The sequence below is a fragment of the Papio anubis genome, chromosome 16, assembly GCF_008728515.1.
Source record: "Papio anubis isolate 15944 chromosome 16, Panubis1.0, whole genome shotgun sequence".
Taxonomy (NCBI): domain Eukaryota; kingdom Metazoa; phylum Chordata; class Mammalia; order Primates; family Cercopithecidae; genus Papio; species Papio anubis.
In genome coordinates this window covers 53,573,921-53,598,129 of record NC_044991.1, presented here as the reverse complement: position 1 = coordinate 53,598,129, position 24,209 = coordinate 53,573,921, and the positions used below count along the sequence as shown (strand labels likewise).

Genomic DNA, 24,209 nt, shown 5'->3' with positions numbered 1-24,209 from the left:
GAGGTTGCAGTGAGCCGAGATTGTGCCATTGCACTCCAGTTTGGGTGACAGAGGAAGACTCGGTCTCAAAAAAAAAAAAAAAATGGCTTCTCAGTATGTCACCATGCACATGAGACTTGGCAAGACCTCAAAAGTCAAAAACAAATGGTGCCAACACCTTACCCCATTACCAAAGCTTAAAACCTTACAACCCACACTATTCATACGGCTGCTAAGTCTGTCTCTGTAATACCTCAACTGTATGTCACTTCCCAAACTCTGGGTCAAAAACCCTTTGACTATTCCCTAGCTTGAAGCAAATAAAGTTGAAACTGTCAGACCATTCTTACTATTGGAAAACACTATCTCCTGAAGTCTACGTGAATGTTCCTAAAGGCTGCCCTGCAGTGGTGGGACGAGGAGAGATGTTTCCACTTACAGCATGGCAATGCCCCAGTGCTTCCCGGCTCTCTCCCCCGCTGCCTGGAAACCAGAGAGGCCAATGAGGGCCACCGTGGGTGTAATGGTCAAGGGACCGATGTACTTCAGCAGAGCCCCAGGCAGGCCTAGGAGGCCGATGACTACTTCTATCAGTGAGGACATGATGATGGCCCCCTGGATCTGCAACAAGAGATGGCACAGACATGAGAGTCAGCTGCTTGTACATTGCACGCTCAGAATGTCACCTACAACCACAACTGATAATTCTGCAAGGCAGTAAGTTATTACATCATCTAACTTGGGAGAGACAGCTGGAAAATCCCCCAGGACCTGACAAGAAACTTCAGTGGGCGCTAACTGGGGCCTGCATTCCTGAGGCAGGTGTATTACAGAAATGGGTCCTGGACACACGGCCCACATGCCTTTTCCACTGCTAAATGATGCAGGCAAAAATTTGTAATTCCCATTTAAGAAACACAACATTTAAAGACCAGCCTTAGAGGAACACTACAGCATAGACTCTCAGCTTTAAAGAGTGAGCCCCCAGGACATCGACAAGACAGTGTTGTTGACAGAAATTCTAAAGGGATGTTTTTAGTGTGCAGAATGGCCACATCTGTGCTCATTCTGAACTGATGGCGAATTATCTCACAGCTTTTGGAAAACATTAATACACTGTCAGCCGTACTTCATGTCTGCTTCTGTTCAATTGCACTTTGGCAGACAAATATCTTTAGCTCTTTCAATGAACACAGGCAGACGCTGAGGTCAGGGTGAACAATTCTATCTGTCGATGATGAGCCTCTGTAGCTCTGTCCAGGGAGCTACCAACCTCAGCTAGTTGTGCTGGCGGGTGTGAGTGGACAGGTCTGTGGGTGTGCAGGAGGGAGGAAACCATTCCTTCTGGGTGCCCAAAGCATTTCCATATGCTTGATTCTAGAGTGTTGCTTAACTACATTTACTTTAACGAGAGAAATAAACGTATCAGTAATTGAAAAAGAAAAGAAGGGCTCAGTAAAAGTAACTGCTATTTCCTGGGTCAACCAACATTGAAGCTGAGAAGAAACATGAAGAAGCCAAAGGCAGACAACGCTTGTCTTTTACCTCTCGGATCCGGGGATACCAGATGTGTTCCGTGTGCAACAGCTCTGCCGTTCCATTGACAACTGAAACATCTTGAAAACAAAAACAAAGTTTTTCTTGGAGTGACACTGATGTCTCACATGACATACTCATTTTACCTTTTAAGAAGAATTTTCTGCCTGTTTTTACTGTATCTATGTCAATCCCCATCCCTAAAATTCAACCTCTAACAGTACAGCTTATCTTACTGAAAGGTGGATCCTCAAATGCTAATTTAACCAAATGAATTCATCGACTGAGAGCTCCCCAAATTGTCAAAAGCTAACTGAAGTGGTGATACACGTTACTAGCACCAGCCTCACACAAAAAAAACCAACCTTTGCACACAGCTCACTGAAATGCCCGACAGCAAGGCTGCTGGACTGAGGTTTGAAAAACTTAGATAAAACAGAGGGCCTTTTCCAGTTCCCAGATCAAATCAGTGGTCACAAAGTAACTCCTAGGAGCAAGGAAGGAAATGAAGGCTGGAAAACTTTGCTCCTAGAAGGTCAAAATGTAATTGTATTTTTGAGAGTACAGGTCTGACTCTGATTTTCTCAAATTCCCTATCTTTTCCTGACCTTATCGGGTTCCTTAAGGATCTTTGCAATCACTAAGGAAGGGGAATGAAAGTCATTTGCAGCAAACCACAGTAGCCAGATCCTTAAAAGCAAAGACGTTTCAGAGAAGGGATGCTGACGCAGCAAAGAGAGTGATTACTGGTGGGTCATAAAATCCACTGAAAGAGAGAGGCAGAAAAATAGCACAAATATTTTTCTATTCCGTTCCCATATTTGTCAATTTCATTAACAGAGAAATGAGGTCAATTCTGATCCTTTCTTGCTCTAGGGTTAGGGATGAACAAGTGGATAGAAAGAGAGAGACAGACACGGTCCACAGATGGAGCATTCTAAGCTGTTTGTGGGTTTGTGTGCTTTGTCCCTAATTCCAGAAAGGATTTAGCGCTGCTGAGGGCAGCATGTCCAGGCCTCCCTTTACACCTGCATTAAGGGACCCCAATGACATATGTGGAAATAACTGCAATTACCTGTGGTGTTACATTTCCATTTATCTAAAGACAGGATGGCTCGAGCAGGGGCCAAAAATGCAAAAGCACTGGCCTGAAACAGGGGTAACCTAAAAGAAACGAGACCAAAACCATGATCACGGCATCGGGAACTACCGAGGTAGTTCACTATTTGACAGCTTAACAGTCTTTTCCATAGACATACAGCACATGAGTAAATGCAGGCACACCTAGAAGAAAAAGCCCCAGTCTGCAAAGGTCTCCTGTGCCATACAGCCACAGCCAGTGGCTTCTTCATCCTCCCCATTGCCACTCTCCTCCCACCCAGGCAGCTCCAGGGTGGGCCCCGTGGTCAGTGCCAACATCCCAACACCGGCCCCTGCCATCACCACCTTTCCTCTTGCAGGTGGGGGACTGCAGGCATTTGAGGTTCCCTCTTCCCTGCTGAGCTTATAAACTCCTTTTTAAACATCAGTGTATTTCTGCTTTTTTACCTCCCTCCTCCTCCCTTTAAAATTATTATTGGTTATCATAGGAAAAAATTTCCCTCCGTTGTTTCAATTTGTGAATCAAAAATTGCCCTAATCACCGATTACAGATAAGTCATAATAGTGATCTAGATCTACAGAGCTGTAAGTTACAACGTGATAGCAGACATAATAAATATTCTGCTTAATCATAAAAATACTTAAAGGTATTCGAACATATTTTAAAGGGCCCAGAAAACTTGCAGAATCTCCATTAAATTTGCTGCCCACATCCTCAAACTAAATGCAGAGATCCTCAAATGACATGATTTGATTATATTTTAGATATTTCACATTGACTTCACGAACACTTAAGCTATTCAAAAAGACTACCATTTTTTAATGAAAATGTACAGCATTTCAGCTAAGTCACATTAAAGTGGCTTTATGGGTTAGCATCGGAACTTAATCACTATTTTAAATATAATTTTGAGGGTAAAATATTAAACTGGCTCTTCCTGTTTGCAGGGCTGGGAACTCTCACACATCCAAATCCTGAAAGGCCCCAGGGAGCCTAGTCAGTGGCCTTGCCAGTGACACAGGGACCCAGCATCCTTCCCTTTGAGCAGTCTGGCAGCAAGTCCTACCCACAGTGAAACAGGAACTGGGCTGAGAAATCCAACTGGCTCTGGCTAAAGAACAAGCAGTCTCGCTGCAAGTCCAGAGCCCAGCACACACCATTCTGAGCCAGGGAGGTCAAGACGTCCTTGTTACAGATGCTCTCCTGGCTGTTTAATCATGCAATGACATCAATCCAGAGTATGCAGGGTGCTGGCTTTAAGGCACAGAGGCAGGCTACACCACACAAACCGGATGCATTGCTGATGGCCACTCCCATAGGCATGCCCTTCAATAACCATCCAGTTATAATTACCTGCCAGAGGGGCCCAGAGGATAGCAGAAGTGAAGGACACCCGAAGTGGGAATGTATGTCAAAGGGAAAACACTGTTTGACTTCTAAGTATTCCATAAGCACAAATTTTCAGGACTGTACTGAAAGGACAACATATAATTAGGGATGGATGCTGTATGGAATGGTCCAAATGCCATTTGGTTTACTATGGTTTCCGACTTCAACCAATGCATCCTAGGGCAGTGGAATACAAATGGTGAACTGCGTTTAGAGATTTTATCCTTAGGAATGTGGCCATCACACATCACACTGCATTGGTGATTCACTGGAAATGGCAAAAGGAAAGACTGGATCTGGCTTCCACTCTTCAGTCAGACCTCAGCCTGAACCTGACCTTGGCATCTGACCTGGCCACCTTTCGGGGTGGGCATTTGATGGCTTAACTAGGACTAAAGGTCCCGAGAGCGCTGCTGCAAAGACACTCGCTCATTTGCGAGCTGCTGGGACCCTGGGCTCCCCTGAAATAGATGACGATAGAAAAAGTCTCCCGAGACAATCTGGAAAGGGCTGCTCATGCCAGCATTACGTGTTCATATCTAGCCAGGCAACATCGCCTGACACAAGCTGTTAAGACGCCAGCACTAAGTGTGGGCTCTGTCACTGGCTTGACTGAAACATTCTCGGGGAAAGTTGCAACAAGAGCATATGAACACATTAAACAAACGAGAGCTTCCCTAGATCACAATTAACAAAGCCAATTTTCCAAGAAAACGACTGAAGGTGATAACAGTGACTTTTTTAGGTGCTTGCCCAGTGTGAAGCTGGTCAATTCTCAGCTCTTCTCTCTGCACCCAGAGTACGGCCCCTATGACCACGTAAACCTCAGGCACCCAGGTGGGTCTCCCCAGGCCAAGAAGACTGCCTGCTCTTTTATTTTGTACTAAAGACTGGAAAGGAAATACATTAAACTGTGCTTTTCTTTACACCAGGGGCTGCCAAACCAGCTAGTGGGCCAAATCTGGGGTGCTACCTGTTTTGTAAGTAAAGCTGTACTAGAATAGAGGACAGTCATTTATTTACTCATGGTCAACGGCCACTTTCACGCGGTCATGGTGGAGCTCAGCACATTAACAGAGGCACGCAAGGCCTAGGCTATTTACTGTTGGCCTTCTACAAAAGAAGTTTTTCTGACCTGTCTACAGGGAAAATATATCTTAAATATGTGAAGAGGCAGTGGGTTTCTGCAGCTGGAAATTCTCACAGTTAATAGTGGCCACTAGACATTAGTTTAAAAAACAAAATCCTGAGCAGACCAGCAATTGTGACATGATGAGATCCCATGTCAGGCTCCAGCCTCAGGACAGCAAGAGAACCTAAGCAACTCCCCCACAGTCCTTACATTATTCAAAACCCTGCCAGAGCCCCGCCATGTCCAGCTTGGTGCCCAGGTAACCTAAACCCCACTCCCAGCCTGGTATCTCTCATCAGCTCCTTCATACGAGTTCAGTTTTCATTTGTCATTTAAGGCACAGAGAAAATATCACCTCCTCCAGTAAATATTCCAGGATCTCCTTTGAATCTGTAATGTGTTCCCCTACAACTTAGGGCTTTTTGTCAAGATTTTTGCAAGTCACCTCCCAAGTTACCAGGAAGCTGCTTCAGGGTTCTCTGGGAGTGCTGGTTAAAGGTGGAGATTTCTGCGTCTTGTCCTGGTTAGCCAGATTCAGGGGTGGGTGGCACCAAATCTGCATTTTCAACAATGCCTTCTAGGGGTGGCTGAGACTGACAACCCCTGTGCCAGGTAAAGGGATTTACCATTTTGTCACTTTATAAACGATTCTTGGGTATCTGCTTCACACTAGCACAATTATAAGCAGATACGATGACGGAAAACACTTCCTGAGCCCTTCTGTTTCTGATGCGTGAAGACACTAACCACGGTCACATATGAGGGGCAGTGATGTGATGGTGTGAAATGCTGTGGAACTCTGCAGGTGCAGTTGCTTGAGCGAGTCTTAAAGCACGAGAAGTGCTTCGCCATGTGTGTGAGGGTTTCAGGTATTCCGGGCAGAGAGAGGGGAGGTGCAAAACAAGAGCCACAGGACGGACCCAGGAACCCTCAGAGGACTGCAGATTCTCCACTTGGGCGAAAGCACAGGGAGCTCATAAGGTCAGTGGGGACCAAATGACAGATGCCCTGTGTTCTTCCTGCAGCAAGAGGAAAACGAGTGAAGGACCTGCTCTGAAAGGACCACTGTAGGAGAACTGGGAGAGGTGACCTTAACCCTGAAGCTATTCTCAGTCTTGAAGGAACCAAGCCACTGAGGATATCCCAACAGGCTGTGGCATGGCTCTGTGTGTCGTCTTTGCTTTTTAATTCCCTTTGGCATTCGCTCGAATGACGAGCCAGCCTGAATCAGATCTCCACATGCGCCCAGCCTCTATCTGCTCCCTTCCTTGGGCTGCTGCCATCTGTGCTGGTGCACTTCCCATGAGCTGTCCTGCCCACCTCAACTTTGAGGTAGGCATCCTGATAGTAGGAAGTGGATTGGCTTCACCCACCGTCTTGACCCACCATGTATCCTCAGCACCAATGAATACTTAATGAAATGAAGGGGCTATTTACAAATATTCTCAGAAAGGAATTCTATTAAACTAAAAATAAGAGGTTGTCTTTCTGGCAAGTTGATTTTGACTGCAAATTTGGAAGAGTGGTGATTAGATTAAAAGCGCTCAGAGCTGGGGATGAAATGTGCACGGGTTTTCATGATTCACCCAGATAAGCCTCCAGTCGCCAGGCAGCTTGCAGTCCTCCTATGGTGCCATCAGATAAAGCTTAAAAGCCAATGGTTCCTATGGGAAGCACCATGAAGGTACAAAATGTATCTGCCCAGAACTAAACTGTTAATGAAACTGAATAAAACAAAAACAAAATTCACCAATGCACAGCATATATACTCTGTGCCTGGCTTCTTAATCTATAAGACAACCACCAAAATTGGTACAAAACTTTGCATTGTCAAAGGAACACTCAAGAGTCTAAACTGCAGGAAAATTTTTTGAAAAATAATCCCTAAGAGATGTAACAGGTTTGGCTTTGACGAGCTATAGGTTCATTATTGAATCTATCACTAGGAGTGTGTGTAAAAAGTACTCTTAAAGAAAAGCAAGGCCAGGCATGGTGGCTCATGCCTGTAATCCCAGCACTTTGGGAGGCCAAGGCAGGAGGATCACCTGAGGTCAGGAGTTCGAGACCAGCCTGGCCAACATAGAGAAACCCCATATCTACTAAAAACACAAAAATCAGCCAGGCATGGTGGCAGGTACCTATATCCCAGCCACTTGGGAGGCTGAGGCAGAAGAATCGCTTAAACACGGAAGGTGGAGGTTGCAGTGAGCCTAGATCACGCCACTGCACTCCAGCCTGGGCAACAGAGCGAGACCCCATCTCAAAAAGAAAAGAAAGACACAGTGTGTCAAAGAAAACTTTTTCTTAATTGATGACATGTTCTATCATTTACTGTATCTATCCATCCATCCATCCATCCATCCATCCATCCATCCATCCACTGACCTGCTGGAAAGTAGCCTGCACTGTCCTATCTATTCATGGTGATGGTGATGTGATTGCACACATCGGTATAAGCTCATCTAACTGCACAGCTTAAGGGTGAATTCTACCGCATATCTATTGCCCCTCAATAGAGGTGACATTTTTTTTTTTTTTTTTGAGACGGAGTCTCACGCTGTCGCCTAGGCTGGAGTGCAGTGGCGCGATCTCGGCTCACTGCAAGCTCCGCCTCCTGGGTTCACGCCATTCTCCTGCCTCAGCCTCCTGAGTAGCTGGGACTACAGGCGCCCGCCACCGCGCCCGGCTAATTTTTTGTATTTTTAGTAGAGACAGGGTTTCACTGTGGTCTCGATCTCCTGACCTTGTGATCCGCCCGCCTCGGCCTCCCAAAGTGCTGGGATTACAGGCGTGAGCCACCGCGCCCGGCCTTAGAGGTGACATTTTAAAAAACTCTATCAGTCTATCAAGTGTTTTCAGGGGGTGGGACTTAGTGGGGTGGGGGCAGCAGAGGCAAGGAGATGACGAGATATTCCTTAAAACACCAGAGTCATGCCAAATATTGAAAAAACTCTCCAAATTTAAAACAGGAAAAGAGCTTTCATCCTTATTTGGTGATAAGTACTGTTCACTCCTGTGTAGAGCTGCTTTTGCCAGGGCAGTCACCTGCCTAAAAAGGAATAATGGGGGTTAGAGGAGGGAAGGTGGTGGAAGCAGAAGGCCATGAGGAGAAGGATGAACAATTCAGAGCCTGGGGAAGTGTTTGGGACAAGAAGGACCTGACAGTCGAAAAAGAAAGGTTGTAGAGAACCAAATTCATTAAACTTACATGTAACAAGAGGACTCAATCAGACTCCTAGGCCCTTGAAACATCACAAATACCAGCTAACAGAGCAAGGGGGGAGTAACTGAAGGGAGACCACCCAGAAAAGCTAGAGTTGCAGGGACAAAAGCAAGTAGACCCGCCCTAGAGAACAAGCTCGGCTGAGGCAAGACGGTCTCAAGCCTCAGGAGGGGCTGGATCAAATGCCCTTACAGTTTTCTGATGGCCTCTGACACAGATTCCAGGGTCAGTGGGGCCCACCCTGGCCGGGGACACTGGCAGTGTGGCCAACCCCAAGCCCTGCTGCACTCATCAGGTCTGCGTTGCTCCAAGAGGCTGCCCAGCCCTTGTTCGCTGCACACCCACTACAGTACCTGCCTCCTTCCCTCCCAGTGGAGAAAACTAAGATAAATAGAGTCAGCCACTGAGTGTGGACAGGTACCAGGCATCATCTCACTTGATGCTCGCTAACAATCTTCCTTTTGAGACAGGGTATCGCTCTGTCACTCAGGCTGGAGTGTAGTGGCGCAAATTACAGTTCACTGCAGCCTTGACCTCCTGGACTTAAGCAATCCTCCCACCTCAGCCTCCCGAGTAGCTGGGACCACAGGTGTGCACCACCACACCTGGCTAAATTTTTTTATGTTTCTGTAGAGACAAGGTCTCCTTATGTTGCCCAGGTTGGTCTTGAACTTCGGGGCTCAAATAATCCTCCCACCTAGGCCTCCCAAAGTGCTGGGATTGCAGGCATAAGCCATGGTGTCCCGCTCACTAACAATCTTATGGTTAGTTTACCATTGAGGAAACAGGGCTTGCAGAGACTTATCTGGGGAGAGTTTGTCCAAAGTTGCATGACTACTGAATGATGGAAAGGGAGCCCAGCTGCCTCTGCGTCCAAGGACTCAGTACAGCTGGCAGGGAAGACAGGGCAGAGACCCTCAGCCAAGGTCATCGCCTCTGCATTCTCACTGGTCTACCTTATCTCGGCTCACTGCAACCTCTGTCTCTTGGGTTCAAGCAATTGTTCTTGCCTCAGCCTCCCGAGTATCTGGGATATAGGCACCCGCTACCATGCCCAGCTAATTTCTGTATTTTTAGTAGAGACAGAGTTTCACCATGTTGGCCAGGCTGGTCTCAAACTCCCGACCTCAGGTGATCCACCCGCCTCAGCCTCCCAAAGTGCTGGGATTACAGGCATGAGCCACCGCACCCAGTCCGGTCTCCCTTATTAATGTACAATTTTAAATTCTTTTTTAGTTAAATGAATGGTAAAAATTTTTTATTTGGGCACAAAACCCTATAATGTGCCATTATGTGCCTGCCTGCTTGACATGACAGAATACAAAGGATTTGAGATCACCTACACAGTAATTTTGGCAACAATGTTTACCCTAAATCAATCATGCCTCCAGCCCCATCTTCTGGTTGACAACAAATGAAAGGGATTGTGGGACAAATCAAACAATGTGACAGGGACACAATCAAGACAAAAATCAGACACTCACGAGACACCAGGTCTGGAATCTTTTAAAAAAGATGATGATGTGGGGAGGAAAAAGGTGGAGACAGCAAAGAGACACAACAAACAAAGGCACCACACGAAGGTGACTGGTTTAGAGAGGGAATAACTGGGAAAGGTATTTTACGAACAACTGGGAAGTTAAATACGAACTGCATATGAGATGATGAAACAGAATGATTGTTAATGTTGTTAGGTGTGACAAATGGTCTCCTGCGATACACAAGAGACACCCTCATTGCTAGGAGAGTATGTAGGGGTGAGCCCTCATGCTGTCTGCATCTTTACTTCTTTTTTTTTTTTTTAGACAGGATCTTGCTCTGTCTCCCAGGCTGGAATGCAATGGCTTGATCGTGGCTCAGTGAAGCCTCATCTCCTGGGCTCAAGTGACCCTCCCACCTCAGGCTCTTGAGTAGCTGGGACCACAGGTGCACGCCATCACACCCAGCTAATTATTTTTATTATTTGTAGAGACAAAGTCTCACTATGTTGTCCACCAGGCTGGTCTCAAACTCCTGGGCTCCAGCAATCCTCCCGCCTCAAACTCCCAAAGTGCTGGGATTACAGCCCTGAACCGTCTTGCCCAGCCTGTAACTTTACTTTCAAGTGGCTCAAAAATAAAAAAAAAAAAAAAATTACACTTGTACCCCAACATACATATACAGAAAAAGAAGCGGGGTCTCCCCTGCCCCAATCTAATCACCGCATCCCTCCGTGCTTCTAAGTTTCATAAACAATCATGAGTTTGAAGCCCCCAGATTTAAGACCTTAAAGTCTCCTGGAGCCACCCCTTGTACTCAGTGAGCACATATCATAGACAAGGTTCCATTACAGGCCCCAGGAACCTGACAGGATGGAAGACACAGGAACTCTCTCTCCTTAGGGCAATCTGGTTAGAGGCCAGGTTCCTAAACCAGCTACAATGACTCTCTTGGCCAAACCCTACCGTATCTCAGCACATGAATGTGCTGTGTGCCTACAGCAGGCCTGAGAGTGGCCAGGAGGGGGTCCTCTGAGAGGGACATCCTATCCTTCATTTTGCTGGAGAGGCCAGAGTGATGCCTCTAAGAAGGGCCTGGAGTGAAAGGCTGAGGGTGGCCCCTCAGACACCGTAAGACTCCTTCCACCAGCCTGTGGGCAAGTCAGTGTGGTGACAGCGGGGCAGGGTCTTGGAGGGCCCTAGAGACACCAAAGGTCAGGGGTGGGAACTCTGGGAAGCTCAGAGGTGCCACAAAAGAATGACGGCTGCAGGCTGGTTAGGGGACTCTCGAAATGCTGCCCTCATTTCTCTGGATTTTAAAGGCTTTGTACTAATTCCCAGAACAAAGGTTAACTGGAATTGACATCACAGACCAACCAAAATGAGAACTGTTGAATCCTCGCTCAGGGTAACTCGGTAATGAAGACCTCCTTGATGCAAAGCTCAAGGGATCAAGGTCAAAGAAGAGGAGGGAGGAGGAAAAGCTAGGGAGGAAGAGGGAGAGGGAGAGGGAGAGGGAGAGGGAGAGGGAATGCCATGAGCAAGGGCCACGAGGAAGCCGCCTTTCCCTAAGCAAAGGCTTGGAAAGCACCAAAGCCTCCTAAAGGCCTCGACAACTGGGGCTAAGGCCCACAACCTCCAGTGCAAAAAGACAACGGCCCCTGGAGGAAAAGGAAAACTTTCATGCCAGGGGAGATGTGCGGTGAAGAAGAAGGGTCTGCAGCCCGCACAACTCAGACATGCTTCATGTGGTCTCAGTCAGTCAGCCTTGGGAAATGTGCCCCCATGCTGTGGCATCTACGGTCGGCCTTCTGGGCTTGAGTAAGGTCTGCAAAGACACACATCTGTTTCACCTTCACGGGTTTCCCATCAACTCTGGTCATTTTTATAGAATGAAACAGGTTTCCAGGATAGCATTCCACACAGATCAAGAGCCCATGCGAAACGAGGGGGATGACTTGACCACAGCACCTCATTCCTTCCTGTACTCTAGACGCTTCTGCAGAATAGAGGGCCCGCCCCTGAAGGGCACAGGCCATGATTTGTCCTCAGGCTTCCTTCACCCACAACATCCAGCGCGACAGAAATACCGGGTACTCAGCAAGAGGCAGTCAAATGCACAAAGCTGGATACAGAACTGAAACACAACAGGGGAACGACCGGAGCTGGAGAAGTCTGAGACTGTGTCTTAGAAATCACGAAAGCTGGACATGAAAAATTTTTCCTTCTGCTCTAAGCCTAAGGAAATGAGTGGTGAGCTTCTCCAAAAACAAAAACACAATGCACAAAAGCCCACAGAGGCCATCTGCCATCCTTCCAGCGGTGCTGCTGGGAGGCAGGCCCACACTCCCAGCTGCGTCTGCCTTTCCTCTCCACCTCGCTCCCTGCTCACAGCCTCTCTACCCCAGCTGCTCTATCTATTTCTTCCATCCTTTTCTGAACAGAAAATAAACACAGAAGTCTAAAAGAAATGATAATTCACAGCCTATGATGGATCTATCTAAGCAACTAGCAGAACTAAAAGTCTAAAATACGAGTTCACATTTTTGTATGCAAAAACTCCCAAAAACTATTTTAAGAAACAAAATAATCTACAACAACACAATAGATTCATTAAAATAGGGCAAAATATATCATTCCCAGGACACCTGAGGGAGAAGCCTCCTTTCATTTTCACAAAGGAAACAGGGCTGGAGGGGTCACTTGTCCAAGGTCATAACGCCACATGCTGTAAACATCTCTCTATCCTCAGAAGTGTAGGTTTGATACCCAAGGGGTTAGAATTCCACAAAAGTATCCCAAAATCTGACTTTCACTTGCAATGGCCATGCGTCCAGCTCTGGCAGCATTGATCTTGGTGAGCACCCCTAGAACAGACGCTGTCCTGAGTGAGATCTGGGTGTCCAAGTACCAGAGGGGGCCTCACCCTACTGAGGTCTGGCTGCCAACTTTGCTCTGCTGGATGGGAACAGGGCATATGCTCAAGGAGTAGTTGGCCATTTGGGGATTTCTGCTCTTCCCTCACTAACCCCACAGGAAACCTGACGCGAGGCTGTGAGAGGTGGTACAGCTGACAAGGTAGCCTGGCCTCTTCTGGCCTAGTGCAAAGATGGGAAGAGGACGGGTGGAGGAGTCTGGGTTCCAGCAGGAAGGGATGGAGGGTGGAGAGACATGGGGTGGAGAAAAGAGGAGACACACGAACATGGGGTGCAGCAAACATGCCCCCCATGGTGACTGGCCAGTCAAGGGGGAAAATAGCAGCTTGTCTCATTGCCTCAGTGCCCCTTCGCTGTCTCAGACACACAGCCCCCTGCATAGCAAGCCCCCAAGTGTGCTAAGGACCCACGCAGAAGAAGGTCTGCAAACACGGTCTGAGGCCGTGCAGAGCAGGAGCTCCCACCTGAGCCCACCTGCTGGTCGGAGAGGAAGCAAGGGGTGCAGGCAACACACAGAAGGCTCAGAAGACTCACAGCAAGAGCCCCCTCAGCCTGGAGGGCCCGAGCCGCCCGCAAGGTGCCAGCAGGGGCGCTCCCCTCCCCCATCCCAAAGGCTCTCTCTAAGCCACTCCGCTAGAAAGATTCTTTAATCAGGACACATGAAGCACATTCCATTCCGTGCTGCTTCTCTTTCCAGCTAAGGATTCAAAGCAGGAAGGGACCCCCAGAACGAGAAAGAGTGAGACTGGGGGATGAGTTCAGCCCCAGCACAGTCACCTTCCTACCCCACACCCCTGACGCTTGCCTGGGCCCCGTCACCTTTCTCATGGATGTCACTGATCCCCTGGGATGGTCCTCACCCCCTACACTTGGTTAAGTAACATCCTTCAAGGCACAGCCCCAGAGGGTGTGTCCCCTGCTAACAAGGCCATTGAATGCTCCCTGTGCCTGTTGATAAGTCCCAAGCTCCGGCCTCTGTGTGCTTGGTCAGGGGGATCATGCCAGGCTGTGACTTCCTGCCTTTGCCCCTGCTGGGATGGAAGTTGCTCCCTCAGCCTTCCCGGGCAGAGCCCTTGGAGCCTCCAGGGTCTGTCTCAAACCCCACCTCCTCCAGGACTCACACCAAGTCCCCTAGAGGATGCACTGCATCTCCCTGATGGTGCTGCCATTTGTGCTACAGGCCATGTGCGTCAATGTCACCATTGCTCCCCACGACAGCCAGGTCCCGCACCTGCTACACAGACCAGTCACTGAATATCTGCAGGGCTGAGCCAGTATTCTTTCGTTTTGTCCAGGTTAAGAGGACGAGTACCACCCACACCCTGACAACCACAGAAAACCCCTATCATAAGCCCAACACCCCACCAAAGTCCCCAGCACACCCTCACCTGCCCAGCAGCACACAGTTGCTGACGTGATTAGAGTCAGCACCACCTGATTTATGACTAAGCAAATGGCCACACTGCGGGGAGGATGGAAGCAGGGGTGGAGCTGCCATTCCTTGCACAGCCAGAGGTCATGGGGGACTCACTCTGACTCCTCACAAACACGGCAAGAAAGGCTGCTTTCACCCAGCCTCGTGGACATGGGGCACACGGACACACACCCTCCTCCAGGCCACAGCTCTGCATTTTGGGTCCCTGAGCCATCTCAGTAGGGTGTCAAATGCCCTCTCCTGTTCTCACTCAGCTCAAACTGCTCCCCAGGCCAGCAGGGAGGTGAACCATGCTGACCTGGGTAGTTCGATTTAGGTCTTGTGCCCCAACAGTGGGCAAGATGATGCCCTCCGTGACCAAAAGTATTTACCCCAAGTTCCCCCAGGCCCTCCCTTCTGTGTCCCATTACCAACTATGCCCATCAGGCTCAGCTGCTGGCCAGGCCTGGCCTCTTTGGCATGAGCTGGGGCAGAGCTGCACACGGTGCACACTTCACTGCAATAAAGACAGCTTTCATTCCCTATTCAGGTCAACCAATAATGCTCAACTAGAGACACTGACCAAATTCACAGAGGGATTGTGCCTACAAATCCATGGATAAGTCAGCTGTTTAGAAAAAGAACATCTCTCCAGAGAGCCAGTGCTCCATGGGCAAGGTAAGGATCCTGAGCCAGCCAACAAAAGCTTTGCCGTGCACTCTGGCCTTGAAGCACAGAGCCCTGAACACTGTGCCCAAAGAATGAAAAGAGGGTGCTAGTCAGATTGAGCCCTTCTTGGAAGGCCCAGACCACATCTCCTCCCCCTAGTTGGTCAGTGATATCCCTGTCCTGCCCCCTGGCGGGCTTGAGGAGACCCTCCTCCCGTCAGCCCAGCTTGGTGGTTGTGGACAGACTAGCAAGGGCTGGGATCTGGGAACCCTAAGAGCTTGCCAGCCCCGAAGCCTTTAGTCCACATAGCTTCTTTCCATCAGCAGACCTGCGGCCTGCCCTCCCAGGGTGTGGCCCACCCTGGCAACCAGAACACCGGCACATGGCTCACTGCCCTCCAAGGCTCCCCTATCCCCGTGCCGTGTTAGGGCAACCCCGAGGTCCCGAAGGATTCTAACTCATCAGAATGCAGTCCCTGACTTCAGCTCACACCCACCTCCCACAGCAGGAAGGGCCAGGCCTTACTCAGCCTGTCTCTGACGGAGCAAGAGACAGCTGGCGGTGAACTTAGGACAGTCCTGCCACAGCAGGCTTCACTTCCTGAGCAGTGCCCTGGGGTAAAGAAAGAGGCTGCACTGAGAAGAGGGTAGAAGAGCAGGAAAGGAGAGGAAAAGGCAAGCTTGCAGGAGGAGGTAGGAAGGTAGATAAGGATGTTTCTTCTTCCTGTGCCAGCTTCATGACCATTTAAGTTGGTGGCTGGAAATGCAAAAGTGAACAAGCCAAAGCCCTGGCATCAAGGAGGAAGCACCGTGGGAAAAAGACATAGAAACAAAAAGGACAAACTGGAATAGGGGCCACACTGGAAGGATGAAAACAAGGTGGGAAGTCAGAGAACAACGAAGGGCTCCACAGAGTCGGGAGGGCAGGACAAGCTGGGTCTGGAGGATGAGCTGGTGTGTGCCAGGCGGGTGGGGAGAAGACACACAGGAAGATAGACAGTAGGCCCTCGGGAGTGAGGCCAGGGAAGGCAGGAGACAGGGCTCAGAGGCATGGCTGGAAATGTAGGTGGGGCAGAGAGCAAGGGCAAGCCTAAATGCTGGGTGCAGCCTGGTGTGTAAAAAGGGAGGAGAGCTGCAATGTGGCTCACCCTGAGGAGGGTGTGGAAGTAGAAAGATGGCACTGGGTGTGGGGCACAAAGTGAGTCCAAGAGCAGTGCCCTGGAGGCAGGGAAGTCAACAGGGAGCCTGGTGGGACACTCCGGTCTGAACTCAAGGAATGGGGGCACAGAGGGGTGCTAGGGAGCGAGCATGACTTGCCAAGGGGACAGGGGAAGGAGGGTGAGGCTGAGTTTCCAGCTTGGACCGTTCACCAAGAGAGGGGAAATGATTGGGAGGAACACTGCGGGGGTGGGGACCAATGGCCACTAGGACATTCCCCTGCCTCCATTCCGTCCTTGCAAACAGCCCTAGGCAAACGGCCCAGCTCAACGCCTTCTGGGGACTTTGGCATCCCCCACTAGTACCCCAATCTCACCTGCATCCAAACGTTGTCTGTAGCAAAGTAGTGATTCCCACACAGAAGAAAATGGTCCCAATGAGCTGGCTGGTGGCCCACTGGTCGTACCCCACACACATGGCATCGGCCAACAGGAAGGGCACTGCGATCGTGCCGCTGAAGCATGTCAGGTAGTGCTGTGGGCAGGAAAAGGGTCAGAGGAGAAACAGTAAACCCTTCCTCATTTATTCTTGAGATCATCCTAATTCTTCTCTTTTACTGTCATTAAAAAATAGCCCCCAAAAAGAATCTCCTTGGTTTGTTAGAGCAAGCCATTTTTTTTTTTCCTTCTTTTTCAGCATTTCTCCTTTGTTGTTGAGACAGTTTCATTCCCACTGCCCTGGACGGAGTGCAATGGTGCGATCTTGGCTCACTGTGACCTCCACCTTCCAGGCTCAAGCAATTCTCCTGCTTCAACCTCCCAAGTAGCTGGGATTACAGGCACGCACCACCACGCCCAGCTAATTTTTGTATTTTTTGTAGTGATGGATTTTCACCGTGTTGGCCAGGCTGGTGTCAAACACCTGGGCTCAAGCGATCTGCCTGCCTCTCCCTCCCCAGAGTGCTGGGATTACAGGCGTGAGCCACTGCGCCCAGCTGCATTTCTCCTTTTTATTACATTTTCTTGTCTTACTACACACTGTCATTATTACTTATTACTTGGATGAATCCATACCTCACAAAGGAAACAGTCAATATCAGCCCTGGTGATATTTTAATTATGTAATTCTTATTAGAAATATCTGGGGCTTTTTCCCCAAAATGCTTTTCTGGCATAAATTGCTAAAACCATAAGGCCTTTCTCCTCTAATCTGTTGTCATGAATTGTGATGTGCTGAACTATTCTTACATGTTTGAAACAAACCCTAGTCAGTCATGCTGTATTTTTCTTCTGCAATTTGATCTGTTAATATTTTATATAGAATTCTGCATCTACATTTCTAAGTTAATTAGTCTACTTCTTTAAAAAAGTTCTTACATGTCTGGGGATTAAAGTTACATAAGCGTCATAAGTTACATACGCATGGAGTGTTTTCTGTCTTTTTCTGTGAGCTGGCATTGTTTTTGAAAACAAAGAATTCGTCTGTTCCAGTCAGGGCAGGATTAAGGGCATATGGTAGCCATGGGAATCTTCCAGAAAGAACCCTATCCCACCTTCCTTTGGGACCCCCCCACGCGTGCCCAACGCCACACCTGTAACCCCGGTAGGATAGTCCCAGCACTCACGACTCACTTCCCTCCCTTCCCCCGTTGACCAGTTCTTATTTCTGTTCTGCAAACTTCCTACTTTTCTTCCAGCAGCTTCCCATTCCTGCCCACATTCGCCAAACACGCCACATGCAGCCCAAGAAGCCCAACAGTAAAGGAGTTTCCTGAGGTGAAACATTCCTGTTCAGGATGCCTCAGGGCTGCTCACAAGTTTATGTTCTCTGAACCGTCAGGAAGGGCATGATGCAGGCAGGGTTTCCCACTCCTATCTGACCAGGGAAGACTGCCAGAGACATTTATAGGATAAACATTCCAAAAAGTGTGTTTCCTGAATCTGGTTCAGAATGCTCGGCCCAAAGTAGACTATTTGCCAAGGCCACTCAGCTCCTTTGGCTCTGACTCCTCCCCTACTAAACAGACACCTGCCAGTTGGGGTTACCATGTGCTTTGATACCTGAAAGGGGGTGTGGGAAGGGTGGGGCAACTGGAAATTTGACCAAAGTGCCCAGCTGTTGGCAGGCACAGCCCCATCCCAGGGTGAATAAACCTCTCTGGACAATAAGATGGATTTTCTCAGCACCTGAGATACCTTAAGTTGAATGGACCACACACTTGAGAAGGGAAAAATAGTAAACCAGACCTCAGAACAGAGTCCAACTTAAAACCAAAGCAAATACAGCCCAGGGGTGTACATCTAAGAAAAGACCTTCCCCACATTGTCCCCTTTCTCCAAAACGTCCTGCGTTAATCCTATGAAAGGGAAAAGGGTGCTGAAGACAGAGGAGGGAGGTATCAAAGACGCTGGAGGCCTGCATCAGCTATGTCACCACCCACCTTGTCCCTGAGCCTGGTTGCCCTCCCCTCCCACTGGAAGCTACAGCAGACAAAGCTGCCACTACTGTGGCAAGTTTCCCTTCCTTTAAAAAATAAGACTGAAAACCTACCATTTAGGTCCTGGCCGACATGGCACTTTTCAGGGTAACTCACGTTTCATGGCAGAAGATACCATGATTTTGGGTGGGTTAACTAGGCCAGGGATGGGAGATGAAAATAAATTCCTCTTTTCTCTACTCTTCAACTTTTCTCCTTTCTCTATTCTTCCTTCTTTCTATAACTCTATCTCCTTTGCCTTCCTTTATGTCACTGCTCTTGCGTGCCCCTGAACATCGTCTTTCTTTTCCCTGGTAATCCATTCTACCTGTTCTTTTCTTCCTCCTGCTATGATTCCCATTCATCCCTTTTTTTTTTTTTTTTTTTTGAGACAGGGTCTCACTATGTCAAGCAGGCTGAAGTGGAGTGGTGCAATCACAGCTCACTGCAACTTCAACCTCAAGCGATCCCCCTGCCTCAGCCTCTTGAGTGGCTGGGACTATAGGCACACACCACCACACGTGGCTAATTTTTGTATTTTTTGTAGAGGTGGCCTTTTGCCATGTTACCCAGGCTGGTCTTGAGCTCCTAGGCTCAAGTGATCGGCCCACCTCAGCCTCCAAAACTGCTAGGATTACAGGCATCAGCCACCATGCTGTCCCTACTCATCACTCTTAAAAGAGGAATTTATAAAAGTCTTCAATAAACAAAAATCAAACTTGAACTTTTAAACAATTCCAGATGGTAGACAACGCAAACATCTGCTGGTAGTTACATATCCTACAGGAACCATCTTACCTGCAGCCCCAAAAATATACACAGGTACCAGGGAGGAACATCTTCTATGGTATAAATCATGTCCGATCGCTGGGGGTCCAGACTGCCAGTGCTATCGAGGGTCTCGGCGAGAGAGCTCTGTGAGTGAGAAGGAGAAAGGAAGGTACTCATTAAACCTGAACACCAATGTTAGCTTGGCCACGTGCAGGCCACTATTACAGAAAAACAACTTCATCAAGTGGCTGCCATTTTCCTGCAGTTTTGAGCCTTGGCTGTCGTTGAAGCCAAGTACACTCTTGGGCTCAAGTACACTCGCCCACTGGGATGGTCAATCCTCAGAATTTGGGAGGTCAGTGTCCTTTGTCAACAACTCATCCCCGAGAACACCAAACTTGCTCAGAGCTTCTCCCCAGGCCTGGGGATCCTCCTGCATGGACAGAGATGTTCCCAGGTTGAGACCACAAAACGATACCTTGGCATGAGCAGTCCTTGCGTGAGGCCCCAGATGAAGAAATCTTAGAAAATTTTACGCACTTTCGAAGAGACAGCACACTGATCTGCCCCTCTCAGCCTACTTCATCCCTGCAGGATCTTTGTACTCTGAAGTTCTACACCTTTCTATCCAAACACTATTGCTCTTAGGTGAAAAGAGGAAAATTCAGAAGTATATAAACACAGTGCTTTGAATTCTGTTTAAAAAACAAAACATTAAAAATGTATTGATAGTTTAGCTGACAGGTTTTTTTCTTCTTTTTCCCCTAACACTAGTAAAAAAAATATTTTAAAACATTAAGTGTAGCATGGTTTTCAAGCCAAAATCATCATAAAGACCAGTCACTTTAGGTTAGAGTCCAGCCTCTTCCAATCACCCCCAGCATCAGTTCTGAACTCAGGCAGTATCTGAGCCAAACAGAAAACTCAAGGTAGCCTTGAGTTCCCCAAGAGAACCTCAAAACTGCTCTGGTTTCAAACACCACACAAAGAATCTTTTCTTGGAATTTCTACAGTCATTTCTTGGAATCCAAGACATGTACCTCATTTGAAAAAATTTTTTATAACCTAGCAAACAAAGTGCTTAACAGAAATAAAATGAAAAGATATCCCACATGGGGAAAATGCTGATTCCATGTGTTCCACATGGAGGTAACAGGGGTTTGGGGTTTGGGGTTTGGGGTCCAATACCCTTAAACAAAAGAAGGGACACAGTTCACCCTCACCTTCCACAGCCGGAAGTAAACGTCTGATGGAAGCTGATATCTGATCTAAACCAAATGTAACTGACTATGACCTTTTGGGTAAAACTTTCTCTTCCGTCCTCACAAGGGATACTGGCAAATTTACATTGTGTTGAATTCGTTACGATGGATTATGGATGTCTTTAACAACTTGTTGGAAGAAATGGTAGAAAAAGTACATATGTGTCCGAGGGGTGTGGCATACAGTGATGTACAATAAAGATTAACTCAGCAGGTCTGGGTTGTTCAAACCCTGTACATTTCAAAGGAAGGGTTGGCTCTTGCCTGGCATGTGGGGGATAACCTGAGCTCTTGGGGTTTCTGCCTCTTAAATGTGTCTTTTTAGGCCCAGTGCAGTGGCTCACACCTGTGGTCCCAGCACTCTGGGATGCTAAGGTGTGAGGATCACTTGAGGCCAGGGTTCAAGAACAGCCTGGGCAACATAATGAGGCCCCTTCTCCAGTTTATACGTATTTTTTTTACCTGAAACTTGGCCACACAGTGTCAGCTTGACCTCTGGAGGGGCTGGTGAGTAACTAAAGTTAGCCACACAGGCAGTCAGCCATATCTATACAACAGATCCCCACTTAAAAACCCTGGGCACCAAGGCTTGGGTGAGCTTCCCTGGTTGAATGAGTGTTACCACATATCACTGCTGGGAAAACTGAACACTGCCTCCATGACTCCACTGGGCGAGGATGGCTGCAAGCCTGTGCCTGGTGTCTCCTAGACCCTGACTCTGTGCCTTTTTCCATTTTTTATTTTAATCTGTATCCTTTCTCTGAAAAACAAACAAACAAACGAAAAACAAAAAAACCCTTAACTGTGAGTAAAACAGCTCTGCTGAATTTTCTGAGTCTTCCTCATAAATCTCAGAACCTGATTTGGGACCTTCTGAACTGAGGTCATCATTTGGCTAACACGGTGGAATTACAGAGCTGGGGCTCAAGACACAAAGGTCAGCTCAGCAGCACCGCATTAGCTGCGGCCACACAGGCAGTGCTGCTGCTCACAAAGTAACATGACAAAGTATTTCATAACAAAGAGAAATGTCTGAACACAGAATACATAACACTATCATAGACTAGCACAACCTGTCACACAATAATGTAAGCAACATTTTTCTAACAATTCCAAAACCACGATTGTTAATTATAAGGCAGATGAAAAGACTTTTTGGCCAGGTGCAGTGGCTGACATCTGTAATTCCAGCACCTGCCCAGCCAGGTAGATCACCTGAGGTCAGGAGCTCAAGACTAGCCTAGCCAACATGGTGAAACCCTGTCTCTACTAAAAATACAAAAATTAGCTGGGTGTGGTGGCGCACGCCTGTAATCCCAGCTATTCCGGAGGCTGAGGCAGAAGAATTGCTTGAACCCAGGAGACGGAGGTTGCAGTGAGCCGAGATCACACCACTGCACTCTAGCCTGGGCAACAGAGCGAGATTCCGTCACACACACACACACACACAAAAAGACAAGACTTTTCACATCCAGGCAGAGGTTAAGATGTACACACAGGCACATATATGCACATGCACACATGCAGACTTTTCTTAGTAGTGAGGGTAGCCCTACAACTCAGAAACAAAAGTAGTGTAAAGGTCCACAGCTGGTATTAAAATGATACAGGACGGGGGGGTTGTGCGGTCAAGGGGATCAGACAACACTGTGAGGCAGACGCTGTGCAGCCCCGCCTGATGACAGAAGGACTGGTCTGGCCACTGTGCACTCTGCACACTGTGGTGCCACACTCAGTGATCACTGTGTAAACCATGAGCTATTTCAAATACTGCAAAACCAAAAATCTCTAACAAGGTTTCTGCAAACGATGAGTACATAAATAACTATGTCACTTTAAAAAGACTTTCCATCTTATTCTATGATCTGAAATAATGTAAAGAACAAAAAATTACCTGTGCTTCAAAGACTAGAGTGAACTCAGAATGCTGTTCTCTGCCTGGAGCCTTCTTAACACTTTTAACTACCTTTGCTATCTCCTCCGCGGTTCTTTATCTAATCTAGCACCTTTGGGGTCGACTGTAGTCTCTTTCTCTAGGAAATCATTTCCTCTACAGCAGAGTCAGCACATATTTTTTATAAAGGGCCATACAGTAAATATTTCAATCTTTGGGAGCCATATAGTTCTGTCACTGTAGCATGGATGCAACCTTAGGCAATAGGTAAACAAAGAAATATGGCTGTGTTCCAGCAAAAGTCTACTGAGAAGAACAGATATTAAACCAGATTTGGCTTGCCAATCCCTGCTGTAGCATTTCAAACTGATTATCATAAAGTAGCATGTACTATTCTCTTGTACATTCTCTTTTTTACTATATTAATGTATATTTGTGCTTTCTACTTTTTTCTCTTAATCGGGGCCACAGAAGATCAATTTTGGCCAGGCATGGTGGCTCATGTCTATAATTCCAGCACTTTGGGAGACTGAGGTCAGCAGACTACTTGAGCTCAGGAGTTTGACCTGGGCAACAGACAGAGACCCCGTCTCCAAAAACAAACAAAAATTAGCTGAGTGTGGTGGCACATGCCAGTGGTCAGCTGCTCAGGAGTCTGAGGTAGGAGCATCACTTGAGCCTGAGAGGTTGAGGCTGCAGTGAGCTGTGATCATGCCACTGCACTCCAGGCTAGGCAACAGAGATCTTGTCTCAAAAAAAACAAAACAGGCTGGTGACTCACGTCTGTAATCCCAGCACTTTGGGAGGCCGAGGCAGGCCAATCACTTGAGGTCAGCCTGGCCAACATGGCAAAACCCTGAAACCCTGTCTCTACTGAAAATACAAAAATTAGCTGGGCGTGTTGGCGCACACCTGTAGTCCCAGCTACTCAGGAGACTGAGGCAGGAGAATCGCTTCAACCCAGGAGGTGGAGGCTGCAGTGAGCCGAGATCGCGCCACTGCACTCCAGCCTGGGTGACAGAGTGATACTCTGTCTCAAAAACAAAAACCAAAAAACCCAAAAATATCAATTTCATTATTCTTTTCAACAAGCCAGCTTTTGAGTTCTAGTTAAACATGGTAGATTGACCACATGTATCTTTTCTTCTAAGTCCTAAAAACACAGAAGGAATAAATATGATACACATCTACAAGGACAAAGCAAAGAGGAGATCAAGAAAATGAGATTAACTTTTTTTTTTTTTTTAAATATGGAAAGTGTTTGGATGCTGTGTGACCAATTTGGGAGAGGGAAGGAATGCACAAGCTGGGTACTAATAGAAGGATGCTATGAAGAGGTGGGCTGGCTGACCAGCAGAACCCCAGAAAGTGCTATGCTTGCAAGCACTAGACAGGGTAGCAATGGGGAGAGGACAGGTCTTAACCCTGCAAACTGGTCAGACAGTGTGTTAACTACTGCTGTCCTTCTTCAAGAAACAAACATGTATGGTCTGAAGAATATGAACTGGAAAGCCCTCCAGCTGAGGAATACCACACAGCGATCAAGGAAAACATCAGCAGCAGGATACTCATCTGCTTCCAGAATGCCAGAACCTAGGTCACAGAAACCAGACTTATACCCACAGGAGACTACACTATTCCTTTCTAGAGAAAGTTGATCAGCCCCAAAGACAAGACAGTGACATGTATACATCCCGCAGAGACAACACGGCTTTCCACCTGGTCACTCAAGGGCAGGCCCACAATTAGATAAACTTCATCACACGTAAAGACCTCACGATCCTATCTTTT

At 47.7% G+C, this 24,209-nt stretch overlaps 1 protein-coding gene across 8 annotated transcripts in view; it reads right to left on the bottom strand.

The window, feature by feature from the left end:
• SLC23A2 (solute carrier family 23 member 2) overlaps positions 1-24,209 on the bottom strand; it is a 147,904-nt gene that overhangs the window by 32,200 nt on the left and 91,495 nt on the right. For all 8 annotated transcript variants that reach the window (XM_017944974.3, XM_031656582.1, XM_017944978.3 and 5 more), the window contains 5 exons: positions 19,290-19,406; positions 16,392-16,549; positions 2,591-2,679; positions 1,525-1,595; positions 419-600 (listed from right to left, as the gene is read on the bottom strand). In XM_017944974.3, the coding sequence (XP_017800463.1) occupies positions 419-600; positions 1,525-1,595; positions 2,591-2,679; positions 16,392-16,549; positions 19,290-19,406 (617 nt within the window). The remainder of the gene's footprint in view (positions 1-418; positions 601-1,524; positions 1,596-2,590; positions 2,680-16,391; positions 16,550-19,289; positions 19,407-24,209) is intronic.